At 47.2% G+C, this 23,283-nt stretch overlaps 2 protein-coding genes across 4 annotated transcripts in view; one reads left to right on the top strand and one right to left on the bottom strand.

Moving 5' to 3' along the window:
- The first annotated feature begins 14 nt into the window (after positions 1-14).
- Positions 15-4,494, top strand: Snn (stannin). Its single transcript, XM_010609998.3, has one exon. The coding sequence runs from the start codon at positions 1,787-1,789 to the stop codon at positions 2,051-2,053; it is 267 nt and encodes an 88-aa protein (XP_010608300.1). The 5' UTR covers positions 15-1,786; the 3' UTR covers positions 2,054-4,494.
- Positions 4,495-4,528: 34 nt separating this feature from the next.
- Positions 4,529-23,283, bottom strand: part of Txndc11 (thioredoxin domain containing 11) — a 57,628-nt gene continuing 38,873 nt past the window's right edge. For all 3 annotated transcript variants that reach the window (XM_010610000.2, XM_010609999.3, XM_010610003.3), the window contains 6 exons: positions 21,819-22,019; positions 16,772-17,564; positions 14,164-14,306; positions 13,719-13,828; positions 11,001-11,081; positions 4,529-5,211 (listed from right to left, as the gene is read on the bottom strand). In XM_010610000.2, the coding sequence (XP_010608302.1) occupies positions 4,590-5,211; positions 11,001-11,081; positions 13,719-13,828; positions 14,164-14,306; positions 16,772-17,564; positions 21,819-22,019 (1,950 nt within the window). In that variant the 3' untranslated portion in view covers positions 4,529-4,589. The remainder of the gene's footprint in view (positions 5,212-11,000; positions 11,082-13,718; positions 13,829-14,163; positions 14,307-16,771; positions 17,565-21,818; positions 22,020-23,283) is intronic.

The raw sequence follows: 23,283 nt of genomic DNA, 5'->3' as shown, positions 1-23,283 counted from the left end.
AAAAAAAAAAAAAAAAAAAAAAAAAAAAGAGCTCAGCCCAGGATCAGTAGTCCTTGCCTATAGTCCCAGCTACTTAGGAGCTGAGGTAGGACGATCACCAGTTCGAGGCCAGCTTGGGCAACTTAGTGAAACCCTGTCTGTAAAAATAAAAAGGGCCGGGAATGTGGCTCACTGGTAGACTACTTGCCTAGCATGCACAAGTTCCTGGGCTCCATCCTTAGTACTGAAGGAAGAAAGAGGAAAAACAAAACCAAATTGAGACACCCAGTGCTCCTTGTAGACTGCCCAGCCCAGTGTGGAGTGTGCTGGGGCCTGTCCTTTTCCCTCCTGGCTGCTGGGGTGTGAGCTGCTCTGATGGGCTCCCTGCTCATGACAGCCAGCAGGAGAGGGGAGACAGTGCAGGGTCTTGGGGTAGAAGGACCATTAGCTGCAGCACCCAGGACAACAACAGCAGCAAAGCCCTCATCGCTGGGTCTGTTTCAGGCTAGGCCTTGGGGGTCACCTCGAGCGAGCCCTGGAAGGCTGAGAGGGAGACTGGAATCTGGGTGTTCTGGAGCTGAAACGCGTCGCACAGACCCCCTCTGCTTTGCCACTCAGGACTTGCTGCTGCAGAGGAGGGCTGGGGGCTTGGGGATGACGGACTTCTTTCTCTTAGTCCCATGGCTGCTGGTGGGACCATGCCTCACGCACACCGGCTGGCTGCCCTCCTCCCTTCAGAAGCTGCTTTTGCCCTGCTGGGCATGTTCTTCACCACCGTGGCCTTCCTGCAACTCACCTGCTCTCAGAGTTCAGTGTCACTTGGTTCCTTGTAGTCATGTGGCACCTGCATTTGTAGCAGCTTGGCTTCCGCACTAGACACTGATCTGTGTGCAGACAGGAACTGGCTGTCATACTTCCCCTGCCTCCCCGGTGCCTGGAGGTGCTGGGACCCCCTTCCCTTTTGCATGCTTGGTTGACTTCATTCTGCCTTCTGAGCACCGGGGTCTTCCCAGGCCAGCTGCAGTCCCTCGTGGCAGAAGCTCATCTGCTGTACCCACGCACAGGGGGCCCAGAAGCACTGGTTTCTCTGTATGTGTCACCCCTTCCCAACGGGCAGATGTCACTTCCCTGCTGTTGAGACCCTCCTCTCCAGCCTTCAGGAAGCCACTGGCTCCTCTCAGTCCCCGAGCGGTTCCTGGACACCCATGGTGCCAGCTGCCAGGATGTGCTCCTTAAACCGAACAGCCAGAGTAGTCCAGCCCTTTTGCACCCCCTGCCACAGCTGTTGCAGTATCTCCCATCTTCCCCTCCCGTTTTTCAGGCCGGTGGTTGAGCGAGGGTGTCTTGGCCGTCTGCTACTAAACAGTTATCAGAGGAGTTGGTGGAAGCAGGCTGGGGTGGGCATCTGTGAAGAGAGTGAAAGCCTGTTGTGTGTTTTTCACTAGGATGTCGCCAGGATGGTCAGGCTCTTTACCCATGGAGCCGAATCCCAGAACTACAGGAGGTTGAGGCAAGAGGATCGTGAGCTCAAGTCTTGCAAGACCTTGTCTCAGAGATAAAAAGGGTTGGGAAGTGGACAGTGAACAGCGGTAGTGAACTCTGGGTTTGTCCCCAGTACTGCAGAAACACAACCCCCCAAATACAGTCACACTAACTGACACTTGTGAGGTCTTGTTCCTAGTGGATTCCCTGGTGTAGCTTCACCTTGCCGTGTGTTTTAGGGCTCTTGTGTCCAGCCGGAGTTCCAGCCTCACTGAGCCAGCTGGCCCTGAGAGCTTCCTGCTCCGGAAGTGCCCCAGCACTGACCATGTCTATTATGGACCACAGCCCCACCACTGGTGTGGTCACAGTCATCGTCATCCTCATCGCCATTGCTGCGCTGGGGGCCTTGATCCTGGGCTGCTGGTGCTACCTACGGCTGCAGCGCATCAGCCAGTCGGAGGACGAGGAGAGCATCGTAGGGGATGGCGAGACCAAGGAGCCCTTCCTGCTGGTGCAGTATTCGGCCAAGGGACCGTGTGTGGAGAGGAAGGCCAAGTTGATGACCCCCAGTGGCCCGGAAGTACACGGCTGATCTGGGCCATGAGGCTCCTGGTCCCGTTTGCAGCCAGCTGAGAGGCGCCGGGAGGGCAGAATACAGACATGCTGCTGTTTGGGAGGAAGGGCTGACACTTGCCGGCATGGCCTCAGCAGGCTTCATCATCGCATGCACTGACTCCGGGGGCCTGGCTGTCCTTGGCCTCTCCCTGGCCTCCTGGTGGGGCTGCCCATTGCAGGCAGTGGGTAGGCCTGACCTTGCTGGGGCTCATGGCCCTTAGAGCTTCTGTTACTTGAATGTTTAGCTGAGCCTGTTTTTGACAGAGCAACTACTGTAATGCGTGAATTAACAAACCTGTGAACTGTAAATAGGCCCCAGAAGCACGTGCTTAAGCCTTTTTGCTGATTTTTCAAATATCACTTAGAGCACACGGGAGGAACCAGTTAGATTGCGACCCCGCTGGCGATGAGGCGGGTCTCAGACTTTAAAGGCCCGGCTGCACGTGGCAGGGGCTGTAGTCTCTCCACGGTATGTGAAGGAAGTGAGGGGTCAGGTATTGGGTCAGCTGACCGATTGGGTGCTTTGGTGATTGCTGCCTGGTTAGTACCAGGTAGAAGAACCACAGCCCTCCCTCTGACTGGGAGACGCAGTTGAATAGCAGTGACTAGCGACGGCGTTATTGCAAGGAAGCCACCGTATCTGCTTGGGAGCCGGTGAAGGACACGAGTCCCGAGGGCTGCCAGACAGCTGGGTAGCAGAGCAGTTTCCTGTCCCTTTGGTCTTGCGCATGCTGAGAACTCCCCTTAGTTCAGGCTCCCTAGAAACACCAGAGCCCATGGTGGCTGCCTCTGTCTGAAACCCAAATAGCCCAGGAGAGAGAGGAAACACTTTGTTTTTTAAGGTGGAGGAGGAGGCTATTGTCGCGCCCCCACATCCCAGCCACTTCCCTTTTCACAAGTCAGCTTCCTTTCCTTTCCTCTCTGGTGACCACCCACCTGCTGGGTACTGGATTTCACTTTCTCACAGGGTGGGCAGGTCCCTAGATTGTCACGAGGCCCCTGCCTGGCTCTCCCAGCACTGTGTGCACGCTCCCATTCACAGGAGCCACCAGATGCTCCCTGCCAGACTGTACTTCATGCGAGTGGCTGGTGGGACTTGAGCTCAGGACTTTGTTCTCAGACGAGGACTCGGTAGCTCTCGGTCAAGGCCCCACCTTGTCAGCTGCATCTCCAAGTTGTCCCCTGTGTATACTTCACTGAGCTCGCTTAGGCTCCTAACCCCGCCACTGCAAGCACCTCCTGAACATGATTCAAACGTGGCTTGTACTGGCATCTAGGCTAATGAGCCGGAGTTGGCCCGGGCTTAACCTCAGACACTGGCCCTTTACACTTGAGCCACCTGCAAACAGCATGGCCAGGGAGCAGAGCTCGGGCCGCCTCTGAAAAGCATGTTGAACTAATCTACTTTCTAGAACCCCTGTGGGGAGCTCCAGGGAACACTTCCATTTTAGCAGCACACACCTAAACTGGGCGTCAGACATTAAACAATTTGGGGTGGGAAGGGGGTAGCTAATGAGGCCACTGTGTTGAAAGCGGTCCTGAACCACTTCGAGGTGGCTCCTGGGGACCCTTAGGAAGCAGAGGAGGAAATACCCTTGGCTAAGGGGGGAAGAGACGGTGAGGGCCAGGTTGGGTATCAGCAGAGGCCATGCCAGCTGGTGGCCTTTGGAGGAAGTGGTTAGAAGAGGCCGAGGCCTTTGATCCGTCCTCCCGTTTCAGTCCTTCCGGGCTTTCTACCTCTGCTCAAGTAGCCCAGCTGTCCACGCATGGCTGGGACTTGCATTTTCTGAGCCTGGCCTTGGAACTGACCTTTGCTCCACTGTCAGACTTGCCTTGCAGTGTTTGCTGTGCCAGTGAAGCTTCGGTGTTGAAATGATTAAATGTGGCTTTCTCACCAGTGTCACTTTCGGTTTTCTTACCCCAAGCCCTGGTTGCCAGGGACATCTATGGAGCTTGAGTCGGGCCCATCAGAGTGGGGTGGGAGCACTGGGGTGGGTAAAGCTGGCAGGGTCTTTGGGAGGAAGATGAAATGCCCGGAGACCGGGGAATACGACGCAACAGCCCTCCCTGTTCTTATCAATACCAATGTTTTTTAGTACAGACACCAGTCACACTCAAATGGCTAAGTTATGGCCTCTCTTTGAATTCTTTCTCAATAGTCCAGCTGTTGCACTCAAGTTTTCTGAGTAGCCAGGAAATGAACCTTTCATCCTTTCATATGACAGAGGCAGCAGCAGAAGGGGAGTGGGAAAAGAACTCCTGACATTGAGCCACTAAATTATAGACTAACTTCTCAGACAGCTCTTCAACAGACTGCGCTACTGTTTTTGTCTCGAAGATACCAAGTTTGTGCAATAAGCAGAAGGGAGTCATCCCTGTCAATAAAAGCTGAAAACATTCAAGTTCATTTTCTAGACCACTGAGAAAATCTTTATTTACAATAAGTTTCAATAAAATTTGCATAAATATATTCCCAGTGTAGTTTTCACCTCTGATTCCTTCATTATTTCGAGTTAGTCTGTCCTGTTCTCATTCTTCCTCTCAGATACCAGTGGGGAGCTGGCAATGGAAGGTGGGGGGTTGCTGCCAGGTAGCAGGGGGGCACCTGCAGGCTCGGGGTGGTCAGGGTGTGTCGCTCTCGGTGGGGCCGGGTCCTCCGCCCCCTCCTGGCCCTGCAGCTTCCTCTCCATGGTGGCCACCAGGATCTTGAGCCACGCATTCTCGGTGAGGAGGGTCTCCGAGGCGTCCGCCAGCTCTTCCAGCTCCCGGGCCTTCTGCGCGTACAGGGCCTGCAGTTGTTCGCTGTGCTGCCGCAGCAGGCTGTGCTGCTGCTCCAGGGCCTGCTGCTGCCTCCGTAGCCAGCGCTCATCCCTGAGGGCACTGGACAGCTGCCCCTCCACCTGCACCTGCGCCCGGTGCAGGCTGCGTAACTCTGCTCGCAGTGTCCGGATCTCTCTCTCCAAGTGGGCGATGTGCCCCTGCTGTAAGGCTGCCTCACTCTGGGCACAGCCTCTGGGAGGGGCGCTGGCCACATCCGTGGGGACAACGGCACGGTCTGAGTGACCCAGGATGAATCTCAGCAGATTCGGAAGGGTGATGGGGAGGTCTTCGGGGTACTTCACACTTCGGTCCTTTCTGGAGAGAGAGGGAGAGGAGTCAGATACGAGTCATGGCAGCAGGCACAGGCCAGGTGCTTCTGGAGCTCAGGCCATCTACTCTTAGCTTGAAAAAGTAAGCAAAACCAAAGTAATGGGCAGACACTCTGAGGAGATTGTCCCGTTCACTTGTGCTGTGATTAAGGCAGCTTATCTTAAATGTGTCTGTTCCTGAGCAACTCGGTTTCCTTTTTTTGGTGCTGGGGATTGAACCCGGGACCTTGCACTTGTGAGGCAGGCCTCCAACTCAGTTTCTAAACACAACTTTCTAGAAAGACAAGGGCTCCCAGGTCCCAACCTGAAACCCATGACAGAAGGCACAGGGAACACATGGAAGAGGTCTTCCGGACGCTCTGTGGGCCCCAGGGGCCATGCAGGACAGGCTTCCTGGGAAGGACTGTCACCAGGTGGCTTTGTGACCATCCACAGTGCTTAGGGAAATCGGAAAGCCTGAAAACAGCCTGTTTCCTCAGTGAGCATTTACACATGTTCTCTAAGGCTGGAGTTCTCAAGTGGGAGTGACTTGCCCTCAGGGGACACTGGGCTTATGCCCATGGAGGTCCTACTGAGCTAACAGACCAGCCGAGGGACCCGGATAAATTATGGCTTCTGGGCCTCAAAATGTCAAATAAGGAAGGAGAGCCACACTGGAAGAGATTGCCCTGTAGCTTTGTTCAGCATTCTTATCTAGAAAATTCTCCGTAGAACTTAACATTTAATGTCTGACAGACGTAGTTCCTGAGATCTGTTTACTATGGATGCACAGTCTAGCTGCACTCACTAAATTGAAGCTACCAACTTTCTGCATTTATGTTTGAGGTGTGTCAACAGATGGGGGATCAGCTCCAGCACTTATTAAAGGAGCTGGGTGTGATGGACACACCTGTAATCTCAGCAGTCAGGAGGCTGAGGCAGGAGGATTGCTGTGAATTTGAGGCCAGCCTGTACTACATAGCAAGACCCTGTCTCAAAAACAAAACAACAGAAAAACACAAGAAACAGAAACGAGAGCAGAGGTCAAGGGCAGGGATCCAGAGACCAGCTGCCCAGAGTGGCTCTGCTCACTGTCCTGTGCTCTCACAGTGACTTGTCTTCCTTCTGTAAAATGGGGACAGTAAGTGTCCCCTACCTCACAGGACGGTTGTTAGGTGCTCAATGTAAGTTTTTTAAAGACTGCATTGTTGTTCCTTAAGAAAGCACTAATTAAAAACCCACACTCCCTCCACAGTCAGGGGCCAAATAGCTAAAAATGACAAAAGGCGTTCACTCTATTAAAGGGTAGCCCTTTCCCTAACAAAAACAAGAAAATCAAAATAGATATGCCACATTTTATGCAATGTTTATGGATGCCTTCAAGTAAAGTTTTTTAAAATTCTGAGGTAATCTTAACCCTAAAGAACTGGCACCTTGCACACAGATTGTTTTATACCATAAAATAATTTAGAGTATTTTCCTCTCCCCTCCTTTGAAGCACAGTTCTCGACATGGGAGCCCTGCATGGGGCCTGCATGGAGCCTGAGAGGACGGCTGGCAGGGGCTGACAGGGGCTGGCAGACCGACCCTCCCTCTGTAGGGCACACTGTCCGAGGGCACAGCACAGTGCAGCACTGCTCTGGAGATGTTTACAGACAACACTTGGAAGCGTGCTATACCCAAGGGCAACGCCAGTAACCTCCCTGACAACTATGCTAAATGCTTTCACATTCAAACAGTAGCTAGGACAGGACTCACACCGCTTCCCCCAAAGCAGTCCTTTTGAAGTACGGTGGTAAGAGATCCATCCACCCCTGTGTCTGATGCCTCTCTCATCCTGGTGGAGGGGCCAGCCACTCCTTGGACACAGTGAGGTTCTTCTGTGGGGGCCACCCCGAAATCCCTTGTTGGAGAGTGAGTACCCCCACCACCTGGCCCAAGGCCAGGTCAGGGCATCTACATTTTGTTGTTGTTTTTTTTTTTTTCCAGTCCAGGGGATGGAACTCAGGGCCTCACAAATGCTAGCAAGAGATATACCATGGAGCTTTATTTCCAGCCCAGCCCACCTCCTTCATTAAAATTACTTTGTACTGAGCATGATGGTGTATGTTTATAATCCCCACATTCTGGGAGGCTGAGGCAGGAAGATTGCAAGTTCAAGCTACTTAATGAGACCCTGTCTCAAAACTACAAATTAAAAAAGGGGAGGGCTGGGGATTTAGCTCTGGTTCCGCTGCCTGCCTCACAAGCATAAGGTCCTGAGTTCAATCCCTGGTACCAAAAAAAGGGGAGGATGGGGAGCTGGGGAGGTAGCTTACACCAAAGGCCCTGGGTTCAATCCCCAGACCTGAGCCCCCATTAGTTTGACATGGTGTCTCATTAAATTTCCCAGGTGGGCCTTGAACTTTTGATCCTCCTGCCTCAGCCTCCCAAGTGGCTAGGATCACATATGTGTACAACTAAGCCAGGCACTACCCACCCTACCGGGCTGAGTCTGATGTCAGCTACTATAGGAGCAGCTCCAAGATAACCCCAAGCAGGAAACTGATGGTCACCCTTTGGAGAAGGGAGGCATGACCAGAGGCCGGGCACAGATGGCTGGGCTGAGTGCATGGCTAGAGACAGGCTCCTTCAGTCTCTCCTTCGGAACTTTCATCAAAAGGGAGTTTCCCAGTCAAGGAATGGACAGAAAAGGGCTGGGGATGTAGCTCAATGGTACTGTACCTGCCTGGCAAGTACAAGGTCCTTGAGTTTGATTCCCAGTACCAAAAAGAAAAAAGGGCACGAAAAGGAACAGACATTTCATTGAGGAAGAAATACAAATGGTTAACAAATGTATGAAAAAAAATGTTCATTATCTCTGGCCATTAGGGAAATGCAAATTAAAACACATAAGATTCCATTTTACTCCAGAAAGAGTAGCAATCATTTAAGAAATCACACAATAACAAATGCTGGCATAGCTATGGTGAGAACGGAACCCTCCTGCATTGTTGGTGGGAATGTAAACTAGTACATCCATTACAGAAATCAGTATGGAGATTTCTCAAGGAATGAAATTAGAAATTCCATTCGACCCAGCTATTCTCCTGCTAGGCATCTTCCCCAAAGAGTTTAAGATGTCAGACTACAACAGTGATACATGTATACATGTTTATAGCAGCACAATCTGTAACAGCTACATCCTGAAAGCAGCCTGTGTACCCACCAGCAGATGACTGGAAATGTGCTATCTATATACAATGGAACACTACGACACATCTTAGACACTAGCAGGAAAAATGGATGTACCTGGAAAATATAATGCTCAGTGAAATAAACCAGACACACAAGCTTAAACACCATGTGATAGCTCTCATGTGAGCTAGGCGAAGTACAAACAAAACAAAAAAATGATAAAGGATGGACAGAAAGGGACAAAGGGACGGATCTCTTGCAATAGTGAAGGGGTCCAAGGAAACAAGGGTGAGAGGTGAGGAGGAGGGGAGGGAAACGAGAGGAATGAAGATCGGCCGCGTACAGGAACTCTGTGAGCTCCCCTAATGTGAACGCACATGCCACAGCATGGGCTGAGGCAAACAGCACTAACAAGTATGAAAAAGGGGATGGGAACGAGGGGGAGTTTAAAAAGGGAAAGATGCTGTAATATGTACAGGTGACCACTCCCCAAGATGACAGGAAAGTGCACGAACTGCAAACATGTAGTCATAAAAAAGGGGACATTTATTATCCACAACTCATGAGCAACAGAAAAACGGTGCAAGAAACATCTTCAAATCACTTACAATCCTCACCTCTCTGAAGCGATCAACACCTTGACACCTTCCCTTCTGAACACATTTTCACCTACTCCATGTACAAATTTGCATTTTTCATAGTACAAATTTATATTCTTTTTACTAAAAACAGTGTGAGCAGGTCAATCATGAAAAAAGCCTTATTACATGTGATCAAACAGCCTTCTGCATTTCCTCTTTTGCAAGGTGTCAGCTCACACCACTTGCTCGTTTCCCTCCTGGGTAAGCCAAACATACTCTTTGGGCCAGCTAATGGTGAGCTTACTTCACTTGTGCCTACCATTTGTTTTTAGGAAATGAGAAAAATTCCATTCCAAAGCAGTAAGACCTTTCTGTTAAAATACCAAGCTCTTTCTGTTAAAACAGAACTGGACAGTATTTCCCTTCTGACCTTTCCAATGTGAAGGACAGGCTGGATGTGGCCAAAGATTGCTTAGAGTGTGACGCCAGCTTAGGCTTCACCGTGAGTTCAAGGCCAGCCTAAAATATATATATATATATATATATATATGTATGTATACATAGTGAGACCCTGTCTCAAACAGCATGCAAAGGGCAGAGGAAGGGGCTGCAGTAACTGGCCCACCCAGATCTGCAGAACAAAGCCACTTTCGTGCTTCTGAACCCATGTAGCTCCAAGGAAGCCCTCACCCTCACCTGTCCTGCTCTTGTTTCTCCATCTTTCTCAACATATACTCCTTTACAGGAGCCGAGTTTTTCACCCAGTGATGGATGCTGGGTGGTTCATTACTTTATCAAACTATGTTTGGAATTCAAAATTACATGTCATTAACTACACGCCAAACTTCTGTCCCACACAGATGAAATTGCTAGTGTTAGTGTCCACAATTCCTTGATTATGTGGCAATTTAAACACTTCTTAGCAAGAGGCTCATCTTGACACAGCCAGCAGAAGAACAGAGTGAGTCACGCTCTGTTTTTAGTGTGTGATTTGACAAGACCCTACTACTGTACCATAGGAAGTATTCTGGCAAACATTCTCGGAAATAAAGGCAATACTTCAACAGATACGAAGAAAGCACTCCCCTACACGAACAGGATAAGCATACAGTGGCACGATGACTGACAAAGGGAGACAGGAATTCAAACAGTAAATGTTATGCATGTGGGTGAGGACCCTCCTTTAAGGACCCTGCAACATGTTTCCCAGAGAGGACGTGAGTGGATGCCCATGAGGACCCACCCTAAAATCAAAGGGAATCTTGATATAAGAAGAGCGCCAACATCCAGCTTACTAGGTTTTATTCGTATTTTTGGTTTTGAGACAGGGTCTTGCTTTGTAGTTCAGGCTGGCAGGCTCACTAGGCTTTAAAAGGCTCAGGGTTCCTTTCCTTCTCCACTGAAACCCTTCGACCAGGTGCGCTCACTCACTCCCCTTCCCCTTTGCTAGCGTGCCCTCCCTGCTTGCTGGGAGCTGCCAGCAGAGTTGCTGTAATGACCGACCTTGGAGCAACATTGACACAAATGCAGAAAGATCAAGGTGAGGACCTGCACACATGCAGCGGAAGCGCCTTCTCAGAGGTTCCATGATTCCAAGGAAGGATGATGGCGCAGTGGATAAGAAGCCCCTCTTGTACAAGAAGGATGTGGGTGCTGGAGGGCTAAATGAGAAGTGATGCGTGTGGAAATCTTGGGGAAGGCCGCGCTCATCGACTGCCTTTTGCCTTGCCCCACACCTACATGAAGCTCTTTCCTGTCAATCTTGTCATCTCTGTATGTTCCCAGAGGCCAAGAAAACTAACAAATTCTGATGGGCAAATGCATCCACGTTTAAGAAACAGACACAGGAAAGAGCACATTTCTTCAAAGAAAATCACCACATGTGACATTCTGATAGGAAAGCAGATCTCTGTCTCTAATGGCACATTCTTTGAACAGTTTAGTCGTAACAAATGATTTACTTTTTGTATCCCCCTTTTATCATCAGACCTCAACAAGAGAATCCTATCCTCCAATATTAAAAAAATTTCAGCCTTACCTGTTGCAGGGAAAAAACAATATGGTAGGAAGCCGGTCAACCATAAATTCCCAAGGAAGATCATTCTGAGACACGTCGATCCTGGCAGAGGCGAAGGGAAAGTATAGTAATTAACAGAGTGGGCTGCAAACCCCAACCTGAAGGAACTTTCTAATAACTGAAGAACCTAGTGCATTCCTACACCCCTTGCAGTGAGGACACCACCAGGTGCGTGTCAAATACTGAGAGCTTCAGGGCATGCTACTCTTCACTATCAGGAAACCTTCCACCACAGGGTAATGTCATGTCCTGAAAGTAAAAATGGACTCCCTCAAATGCCTCACAGATGCCTCGAGAGTAGTTAACTTGTCTGGCCAGGTACTTCAATCCCTGAACAAGTTCTAGAGAAAAAAATGGAAGCTGGGTGTTGTGGTGCATACCTATAATCCCAGCACTCTGGAGGCTGAGGTAGGAGGATCACTGTGAGCTTGAGGCTAGTCTGGGATACACAGCTCAAGGCCAGCCTGTACTACAAAGTGAGACCCTATCTCAAAATACAAAACAAAACAAAATAAAATGAAAAACCAAAAGAAAAAAAATGAATAGAAATCACTAAATAAAACTTATATCTCTATGAAGACAGATTATCCTGCTTTCTATGTTGCAGACCTGGGCAGAGGCCGTAACAGCGCATCATCGTGTTTTCTTAGCAGATTTTAGATTACAGTTTGAGTAGAGAAAATGACATCAGCACTAAATCATTCATCCTGTGCTCGATCACTACAGAAGCTCTCTAACTGCTTGGGCAGGCGGTCAGTCCTTCAGCAGCAGCACTAAACGCGGCGTGCAGGGAGGCTCCCATGTGTACAGACAGGACAGTGGGCACCTTCCACGGAAGGAGCCACCCTGTCCTGGTGGGAAAGCTGCACCCAAAAGCTGGAAACGTTTGGGGCCATTACCCTGATAGGAGCTTTCAGAAAGCATAGTGGTGTGTGTGTGTCTGTGTAAATCACTGCCATGTGTTTAAAGGGATGAAATTCATTACAATAAACCTGTAATTCTTGAATGAAAACAATTTCACCACAACTAACAAAACAGCGTGCCTACCTGTCTGCAAAAGGCTATCTAAAACAGCGGCGTTCCACTTTTCAAGCATGTGGTGTTAAACACTATATTCTATAACCAAATGCTTTTTTTTCTTCCTGATTTTTACCCCAACGAAAAAGCAAACTGAAATTAAAAGAAAAGCACCATGAAAGTCCACTTGGAATTCTATCAGGCTAACCAGTGCTTTCTTCCTGGGATTCTCATTCTGGCTGGGTCTGTAAGCTTTTACTGTTTTAGGACCAATTATCTCATACTCTACTTTTCAATGAATAATCTGGAAAGCTTTCCAGAGTGGGCAAAAAATTCCATCAAAGGCCAGTATAACTGACAGCCCATTCATCTACTGTAATGACTGGCCCATACTTCTCTGGAATTCTGATTTCCCGAATTCCCTAAAGTGAAGTTAATTGGGTTAGAAATATATTACTGTTTTTGTGATTTCTTGCAAATGTTGCCAAAATGCTTTCCAAAAGGCTTATGCCAATTTGCTCATTCCATTAGCTACATCTGACTGTGCCAATTTCACTTTATTTTATCAACACAAGATTCTGTCACTTAAAGGCATTTATGAATTTATAAGTGTATATTACACTATTAGTATTTTAATTTACACTTATTAGATTCAAATTTCCCCATTTATTTATGTACTCTGTCCTTGCACGCAGAAATCCTGCCGTATCTTTTGTTCACACAAGAGTCACTCTTACCTACCTGTCCTTTAACCTTTTAACTGTGAGGGATCTAGAGTAAAAAATCCTGATTCTGAATTCTGGTCCCTCACTGATCGGTTGTGTGACTGTGAAAGTTACCTGACAGTACACTGTATATAACAAGTGAGACAGGGGGTCGGGGATTTAGCTCAGTGGTACTGCCGCCTGCCTAGCAAGCACAAGGACCCAAATTTGATCTCTGGCACCCCACCCCCCAAAGCATGAATAACAAGTGGGACAGATACTGCTTAAGGTACCTTTTTAAAAGTCTATACAATATTCCTTTATTTTCACTACACATACTTCTAATGCAATCTATTCATCTTTCTTGCATTATTCTTTCAACTGCTTCTACTTTGGAAGTTCTCTCAAGAGAACTAGCAATTCCAATATTTTATCTTTTGCTCTATTTTTTTTCCTGTGATTTTCTTTTCTATTTAATCTATCTGGAGGGATATTTTGAGGGGTGGGAAAGAAAATCTAAACATACCTCAGAAAAACGGCTTCCTACCTCATATAAAAACTCTGCATTTGAGCTTTAAAAAAAAAAAATTATTAAAATGCCTGTTTATACGGGAGTTCACATATGGTACCCACGGAATCATAAAATGAGAACCTGTGGCTATCAACCAGCTGTTCTTCCTGATTTTTCCAATGAGGAAGAAAACAAGGGCGGTGCTCCAGGCTCCAGGCCCAGGCCAGTGGGAACCCAGTTCTCCTCTCCCACGGATTCCAGGCAGTCAGACCCATACTTGCCCACCCACGAATCTAGACAGCACTAAACACACTCACTCTCGCGGACACTCAGAATTCATCAGGAGAAGGTCACCTTACAGAAGCCTTACAGCTGAAAGTGAAATCCAACCACACCTTACTGCAGGTTAGTGGGAGACCTTCCCACACCACGGCTAGGTTTCCTTACCTGGCCACAGTGAATGTATCCACTGGCAGGAGACGAGCGAGCTGGATGAAGATGTGATTGAGGGATGGACAGAAGCCACACCACTGTGCATAATAGAGCAGCAAAACGTCCTGTGGGACGGAAATGGGCATTACTTTCACCTGGGAAATGACCTCTCTTCCTTTCCCAGCTATGCTTAGAATCCAGGCATTCAGTTAATGCCAGAACTATGCAGAAAATGCACTGAAAAATTTTCACCTTTACATCTTTTCAATTATGTGTTTTCTTAAGGATTTTCTGTGATTAGAAAAACATGCAATTCACTTATGTCCCACCATCAGACTGTCATGTGGCTAATATGCATAGTACTCAAAACAGACCATTTACCCCAACCACCAGTGCAGCTCTGGAAATTATCTTAATACGGATAGATGGCTTGGTTTTTGCCTCTCTGGAGACTTCATACCTGTTTCTGAAGGATGACGTCCCAAAAGGTATCAGTTGTTACTTCAGTGATTAAATGCTGAGAAGGGAACTGGGCAGAATCACTTCCAATGAGATGCCTTTTCAGGGGACTATAGAGAATGCTGAAGTTTTGAATAAAAGATTCTAAAAATAAAGAGAAAATTAGATCAGGTCTTTTCTAGGTACAAGGAAAATAACTGGCCTACTTTAAGCTCCACACTTTAAAGATGGGGACGACTTCCCATGCTTACCTTTTTAACACTTCACCTCTAAACAAAGCCCTGCACAAAGCTGCCCGGGCGGCATCAGGCTTAGCTCTGACACAGTGAGCTGGGCAGACAGTCCTTTAGGGTAACAACACACTACACACTGTTGGGTGCTCTAATACTCAGACTAGAAATCCTGTCCTACTCTTTCCTGAAAGCACTGGCCCACACACACACACCAAGTAAGAATGCATACAGTGTCAACGTGTGTGTCACAATCTTCTGAAGAGTTTTCAATCTGTATCACGAAGGCCTTGATGCACAACTCCAAATGCAATAATTGTGCAAGTAATGGGAATGCGGAGGGTGTAAAATGCTCATTGAGGACAAGATGATTTTTTACTTTCATAAAGTTTTTCAAGTTTGTTTTTTAAAAGATGAACAAAAATAACTCATTGATATGCAACAGAAAAATCTGTAAGTGAAACTCATAGATAGAAACCCTAACTTGAGCCACAAACCTCCCCACAAAAGCCACCATTTAGTATCTTCTACCTCAGCTGAAGCAACACTAAGCTGAGTTTTACTTCTCTTTCTCTTCTCTCCATTTTGACGTCCTAAAGGGCAATGGCATATTCTGCAGACCAAGAAGGAAGTGAAGAATGTCATGTATTGAATACTAAAGAGACTTCATTATCATAACCAAGTAAGACTTAGTTGGCCAAGTTTTTGAAATCTAAATTCTGAAACTGCCGTAGCAATGGCTGACTTAGGAGCTAACCCTCTAAGCCAACAGTGACACAAGTACCTGGGGAGGGGGTTGTAGGACCCGAGTCACCAGTTACAGGACAAAGAACAGCTGAGCGGGACTTTATAGAGCAGACAGAGACGAAATGAAATTCAAAGCCTTTTTTCTAAAAACCCTTAAATTCAAGCGGAACACATCTCAAACTCATCAAATGCTCAAGTGTTACTGAATAGAATTCAGGAAAATCTAATCAACTCTTAAAGAATATATATACTTGTTGCTTTTAAAAAAATTATATACCAGAGCCGGGGATTTAGCTCAGTGGTGCTGCCACCTGCCTTGCAAGCGCAAGGTCCCAAGTTTGATCCCCGTTACCAAAAACAAACAAACAAACAAATAAATAAAATAAAATAAATATCCAAGATGCTCTTAGAAAACATGCATTGGGAGTTCCCTGTAAAGTGGCTGGTCACAGGGTCCTTGAATCACCAAGGAGCCTTCATGACTGTATTTTGATACAGACAATCCAGACTTACATAAATCCTTAGACGAACATGACTAATGTAAGAAACATGAATCACCGAGATTGAAAAGGACAGCTAAATCAACTAAGATTTAGAGGCTCTGAGTTCGCTCTTGCTTTCCAAATTTGAAAATTCTCCATTTGGCAAACAGTCTCCCCTATTTCCAGTGAGGCTGAACTAACGAGGCTTTTGAATTTTACTTCCTTGTGTGTATGTTGGGGGCTGCAGCACAAGGTGGTCAGTTTGCCGTTGCTGCCAACTCCCGGGAACAGAGCTGTGCAATGCTTTCCCATAATAGAGCTTCAACCCCCGGAAAGTAATTTCTACTGGTTTGCAACTTGACATTTATTGCACTCAACCCTTTTCTGTTACAATCTAGGCACTCAAGGGCAAACAGCATTCCTCAACACTGCTGTAAACTGCACTGCGTCGCCCTGATACTGATACACTGAAACCCATGAGACGAAAAGGAGGCAAGGTACTTCTGTTTTCTTACTACTTTCTGCTTAGCTCCTTTAGGATGATGCTGTGTTAATGGCTAGCATTCATCAGCCCCTGAATATCCTGTCAAACACCTCTCACTTTCCTGAATGGTACAGTTCCCAGGTTCCCACTACTACAGCTGGCTCTACCTTAGACATGTGACAGGAACTACCAATCTAGAAAGTTGGACTTTCCCACCATGTGCTAACAAACTTATCCAAAATTAGGAGTTAGGAAATTTCTGTTCCATTTAACAGATAAAATTAGGTTCTCTTAAAATTATGACCAACAGATAAGGGCAATTTATGATCAACTGTCTAAAAACTTAATGAAGTCAGGCATGATGGTGTAATCCCAGTACTCGGGAGACTGAGACAGGATGACTGCTAGGAGTTCAAGGCCACACTGAACTGCACAGTGAGACCCTGTCTCAAAAAAAACCCAAAGCAAGGCAAAAAATAAAGGCTGGAGATGTAGCTCAGTGCAGAAGCCCTGAGTTCAATGCAGAGTACCAAAATAAATAAATAAGTACTTAAAATTAGCTACAGAGTTTATGTCACCCCCACAGTCAAGTGTAATGAGACCATCAACCCGGGTTACCTATGTTAAGCAAAACTTATGCTCAGGGAAGTAAACTGCCTACAGTACCTAAGGTGAACTTCATGAGTGATTGTTTTGGATCCAAGATATAGTGAGACTCTTCTTTCACATCTACAATTGTGGCAAATTCTTTCACATGGGTGGAGCTTGGAGCACCCAGTCTCTCTGCATATAGCCAAAATAAATTGGAATCCAAAAGGTAGATGTTCAGGGTCTTGTTGGTCCTGCAGCTCAGGCCTGTGAAGGTGGTGCTGGTCATGCCCATTTCAGGGAAGAGATACCTGTTCTCCTCAATGTGAGGAACAGAGCTGGGGGTGGCAGCTTCGCACTTCTTCTCCAGGGAAGAAAACGCAGGGCCTGGGGTTTCAAAGGTACTCTGTTCAGAATCAATGAAGCTCACCCCACTCCTGTTTATGGTCCTGCAACATGCAGTATAATAGCTAAAAGGGCTATAGGAAGTTAAAAAATTGCTGCATTCCACGCTGTCCGATGCCATGTGGTAAAAGGTCTGCTCCTTGAGGTAGAAGGAATCCAGAGCCGCTGCCATGTGGAAGAAGCTGCACTGCGGCACGCTCACTGAGCTCAGCCGGACGCCCCCGGCAGTCTGGTTGACACACAGCTCACAGATGTTGTGGGTCCTGGAAAAGGAGTGCCCCTGGGGCAGCACCACAGTGTTGCAGCAGGGCAATGCTGCCATCAACGATGTGCCCGGCAGCAGTGAAGGTGGCTCTGGCGCCAGGGACTGCAAAGCCGGTGCCTCCACCTGCCGCAGATGCTGAAGGAGGTGCTCCACCACCTGGTCCCTGTGACAGTTGTTGTACTCCAAGGCCACTTCGGTGATCTGAAAGGCAGAGCAGAGGTGATGAGGGCCAAGAGGATGATCCCAAGGGAGAGAGCCCACAGCTGCTGCACCTGGGAAGCACCTTGTGAGGTGACAAGACAGAGGACTGCCTTAAAGAGGAAGCAGTCACACCGAAACCTATCAGCAGAGGCCTGGGTTAGTTTTCACAATACGTCACTCTGTTAACAAGCAAGTTTTTGCAGTACTGGTGACTGAGGCAAGTTTTTTGCACTGAGGTACATCTCCAAACCTTTGCATTTTAAGAGTGTCTTGCTAAGTCACTAAGTTGCCAGGGATGTGTTCAAATTTGTGATCCTACTGCCTTAATCTCCCTGAGTGCTGAGATTACAAGTGTAAACCATCATGCCCAGCTCAAACAAATTCTTTTGAGACAGAAGCGAGAGATGTCTCAGCCACCACCTGAGAAGAGTGCAGCTCAGAGAAGCATCAGGTGAGATGGCTCAGCTCAGCACTTCGGTCCAGGCTGCCAAAGAACCGGAACAGAACTTAAATCTCTCATCTCCAGTTCAGAATACTTTCCTTTACCCTTTAAAACTGTCTTCTTCCTCCATCTTAATACATTTAAAAACTTTCCAAGCACCTGACCAGTGGATCAGAATGTTTTACAGCATATACATTCCCAGAAAAATTCAGGCCCCACAGGAGGATGCCAATTCAGCATGTTGCAAACCATACTCACCCATCTTATCCTCCCTTACAGCATCAGTAAGGTAGAAGTGAGGCTCCTCGGTTTATCCTCTGCCTCAAATGCAGCCTGCTCTGACTCCAGCATGGCTCAGCAGCCCCTCTTCTCCAGGCCCTGACACTACCAAGTCCTCAGTCATCTTTCCTTTCTTTTCCTTTTCCCCTTCCCCTTCCTTCCTTCCTTTCTTTCTTGTACCAGGATTGAAACCTTGAGCTTGTCGGGCAGGAGGTGGAACTACTGAGCTAAATCCCCAGCCCCTGCCTCCTTAATTTTAAAAATACAGCCCAAGCATGACTGACATTCCTCTTCCCCATAGGCTTATGGATCTTCACATTTATCCTACTACTCGGACAGCCTGTGACAAGGTCAGGCGTATACCAAATACTCAGTGAGCACTGGAAAAAGGCACGGCCTTTCAGGACAAGGCACACACTCCCTTTACTGATGAGATTAACCATGCCATCCTCAGAGCTGGACTAGTGATTTAATAGTTCATTTTCCTCCAAGACCCTTCCATTTTCAAGTGGAGTAACTTTACCTCCTACCTTCACCCTAGTCCTAGTTTCATGAGAAAAATGAGCAAGTTATAATTCAAAGTCATTTACCCTCTAAAGTAAAACTATGTGTGAATCATATCTCACCACAGGTAGGTAAAAGGTGTTAAGTCACTTGGGATTTTATTTCATTAAAGTGTGTGAGTGTGACAGAGAAGTGTGTGAGGTGCGTATGTGTATAAAAAATCATTTAATCAGTGCAATTCTAACTCTTAAAAAACAAGCTTTGTAATAATATATATAAAGAGAGTTAACTCAAACCATGTGTTTATATAGAAAAATCAACTAAATAGCTCTTGGCATTAAAAAGTCACTTTAGATGATAAATCAGTGTTTTTTATTTTTCCTACAAGGGAATACCTCTAGTCTATCTAGATGAAGCTCTAACGGCACATTGCTAGATAGGCCAAGCCCATCTGTGCCACCAGGAGCCCCAGTGCCCGGTGCTCATCCAGGGACTGTCTGGTGTTCAGTGACACAACAGGAGAAGCTACATCCCCTCCCCCCCGATTTACTGTCACCTTTTATGAAAAGTTCAAGGAGGAAAGCATTAAGGCTCCTACAATTTTCTTTCCTTATCTCTTTCAGTTTTGCTATCTCTCACAAAGCAGCCATTTGAAGAATTTTTTTTTCTTTTCTTTCTTTCGTTATGGGGATAGAACCCCGGACCTTGCACTTTGAAGAATACCTTTAATTGAAGACAGTATTTTGTATTCAGCGATTGCTCCTGAGTGAGCCACTGTAACTTCCCCCCAATGAAAGGAACTGTTTTAAACAACTCAAGCTACATCCTGTTACTTTGTCAGTGATAAATTTAATCCATGTGAAGTATAAAGGGTATCTGGCACGTAACTTTGAATGTCTGCCCCACTACTTCTCCCATCAGGGAAAACCTATTTCTGCAATAAGAATGCTCCTGCTTACCAGACTCATATACTATGAGCACTGCAAAGAAACGTTTAGCCTGGAAACAAGACACCCCAACTCTGCTGGCTGAGCACGGTGCCATCCTTTAACCACTCTAGAGCCCTGTCAGAACCCCGGGTGTTTTGTGTGTGATGCTGTGTGTGTTTAAGGGCAGCTGCCCATTCCTATACTTGCAGCCACCATCTGGTCACTTTGGACACCATAACCATGTCCACCTGTGCTTGCCTGGCACCCCTCAACTGCACCGCCTTCACTCTAAGATAGTCCTTTTTTTCTCAACAATGGAAGCTTCAACTCCCTGCCCAAAGCAAGGCCTGCAGTGAAAGTGCCTTAAGCTCGCTCTTTTCCAACACCTAAACCTGCAACTTCCCACTACTGCCTCTCTTCAGGCTCTTCCTTCCTTTAGTCTCCTTTAATCTTCCAGGATCAGGTTATCTCTCAAAGGCTACCTCACCCCACTCACCCATCCACCTATCCAAAGCCTCTCCTCCCCCTGCTGAGTCCTGCTGGCCCTGAGCCTGGGCCCGATCATGCTTTGCTGGACTAGCCTGAGACAGGGATCCAAGACTGCCACAATATCCTACCACCGAGCGCACAGCAAAGTGTTCAATAAACATTTGCCAAACTGGCCCAAAACCAAGAGGGAATATGCGAGATGGGCAGTTGTTCGTCCACATAGTTCACAACACTGTAAGGGGTTATCTCAACCATAAACTGAGGTTGAGGGAATCCTCCTACCTCAAGGGACCCTGGGAGCCCAAGAACAGGAGCCACAGGCAGAACTGTGACAAAAAGGCCTGTCAGTGGGACGTAGGCACAGGAGAAGGTGGGATGTAGGGGAGACACTCACAGAGGAACAATGGGCTGGAAGCAAGGGTCCTCCCACCAGGAACCTAACCCAAACACGGCCCTAGAACCCCGGTAGGCCTAAACCAGACAGGAGAGCTCTCCAGAAGGAAGCTTTAAAAATTAAAGTAAAAATCCACAACTATAGCCACCACCCTGGTTGGCTTTTCTACAAAGACCTTGAAGGTGCTATATACCGGAAATGGCAAAGGCCTAGTCACATGAAAGGGTGTCTCAGTTCATAGAGTACTTGCATAATAAAGATTTTCTAAAGAAATGAGATTTTATTATTTCAGGGCCTCCCTCACCGGATGGGAAGAAACAGTACAATTCCATTTCTCTCTTCTTCTTCTAAGCCAAGACAGTGACATTCAGAAGGCTCCTAGCAGGGATAATAACCAAAAAAAAGACTCCAGAGAAGCAAACTACAGAGTCTTAACTGGCAGGAGTGCTGCATGTCCCTCCAGGTGGGAGCCAAGGGGTGCAGGCGGAGGCAGTGCCTGCAACACTTGGCCTGTGGTACATTGGCTGTCTGAAATTGGCTTCAGCCAATTAAGGGATCCTTGAGGGAAAGAAAAAAAATCTAATTTAGCAATCCCAGGCTTTCTCTGCTGATCATTACTGCTCTAAGTGCCTCCAAATGATCCTGGTATAAAATAAGCCCACACTCAGAGAGAGCAAGACCGCAGAAAACAGGAAAAGCAGGAGGAGGAGGTGACAGCTGTCTCTGAAAACCACTCTGGCAATCTGCACAACAAGAAAGTTTAAGAAAAATAAGGTGTCCCAACACCTGCTGTGGCACCTGGCTGCTGGGCTGCACATTTTTCTGCTGTCCTGAGGATGCCCCCCCTGGCAACCCCCACGACGAGTGTCATCATCTCCTAGTCCACACCAATCCCTGCTTGTGTGTTCCTGCAACTCCCCAAATGGGAATCTCAATGTGAATGGCCTCAGGAAGAGACATTTGGTCTTCTGGAGAGGAGTGGTTTGACTTCTCATTCCTCCCACTGACCCCACACCCAAGCAGCTGTCACCAAGTATGTCTAAAGAGGCTTGGGGCAGTCCCTGTCCTAGGTGTGGCTCTCCTGTCCACTTAGAGGAGAAAAGAACAATGCCACTGACTGCAGTTACTCTTCCTGGCAACCACTTGGCTGCTTAAGCCTTGGGTGTGGAGAAAGAAAAGTATGGGCTAGTTAGCACTGTAACCACTGTGACTCTGACCTCGTCTATTAAGGGATGCCTCTCGGCCAAAGGGTCGAATGGTATGAACAGGAAGAGCGCCGGTCCCTTCTTCAGCTCGTTATTCAGCAGGAGACTCTTGCCTCCATGGGGTTGCAGCCATTGCAAGAGTGTCTCTCGGTTTTCTGAAGCCCACTTGTAGATGTTCTCAGCTGTGAAGTTCATGACCTCCTTGGGAAAGACCTGCAAAGGACCAACACACAGATAAAGGAAAGCTGAGCATGCCAGGACAGGACCAAAGCACTCAGCACTCTCCTCCAGGGCAGTCAGCCCACACTGCAGGCAGGAAAAGGATCCCAGAAGTCACTACAACTGCCCGTGCTCTAACCACTTCTCCAGACAGCCTTTCCTCACTAGTGGTCAGAAAGCAACAGTGGGTACAGGAAGTGAATTTTCAGATCAGCTTCTTCCTTATAACTTACCCTGTCTCCTGGTGGCCATAACAACTGCTATCACCCTGACTAAGGAGAGGTGTTTATAAAAAGAGCAAGGCCAGGAATTGTGCAGTCAAGGATTGGTTGGGTTCCCTTGGTCCCTCAAACCCTGCCCACAATGCAGCCTCCTTGAGGCAGGGGCTGCATCTGCCTCACTCACAGGTATCTTCAGGGACTGGACAAAACCCTGGCATAGAGCAGGGGCTCAACAGACGCGTGAATCAGTGACTCACCAAAATCTGTACAAGGGTCACAATTTCTGTGTTGGATGAGGAAGAGAAACTAAATTTTTCTGTGTTTTCTTTAACAATTAATGTAGGTCAACATAAAATTATCTTTTAAAGTCTAATAATATAAATCATTTGTTTCAAACAATTTCCATAGAGATGAAAATATTTGATGCCCTGCAAAATGGATATTTAAATGAAGATGCCCACCTACTTTTCTTTTTAAAAAGGCATTTTTTGTTGTTGTTGTTGCCGGGGACAAAACTCAGGATCTTGGGCTTGCGAGGCAGGTAGAGGTACCACTGAGCTAAATCCCTGGCCCTCTTTCTTATTTGTTTGTTTGTTTATTTATTTATTTTTGGTACCGGGGATCAAACTCGGGACCATGTGCTTGTGCACAAGGCAGGCGGTGGAACCACTGAACTAAATCCCTGGCCCTCTCTTTTCTAAAATTTTGGGACAGGGTCTTACTATGTAGTTCAGGCTGGGCTTGAACTTGCAATGTAGCCTAGGGTGGACTTCAACTCATGGCAATTAGCCTGCCTCAGCCTCCTAATTGTTGGGACTACAGGCATGTGTCATCACATCTGGCTACTGTTTTTGTTTCTATAAATATCCAATATTTTCTTTGGTAAAAGGAACTCCACTGCTAAACCAATCACTTTTAAATACCATCCAACTATTGCTTTTCAGCCTTTTGGCTAAGATCAATTGTAAATACCATCCAACTGAAGCAGTAAACTCAATGTATTTTTCCCTGTCACTTCATAATTCTACCATTTTTTT

Source organism: Fukomys damarensis, unplaced genomic scaffold, assembly GCF_012274545.1.
Source record: "Fukomys damarensis isolate Sample0158 unplaced genomic scaffold, DMR_v1.0_HiC HiC_scaffold_34, whole genome shotgun sequence".
NCBI lineage: Eukaryota > Metazoa > Chordata > Mammalia > Rodentia > Bathyergidae > Fukomys > Fukomys damarensis.
This window is presented reverse-complemented; position numbering and strand designations above follow the sequence as displayed.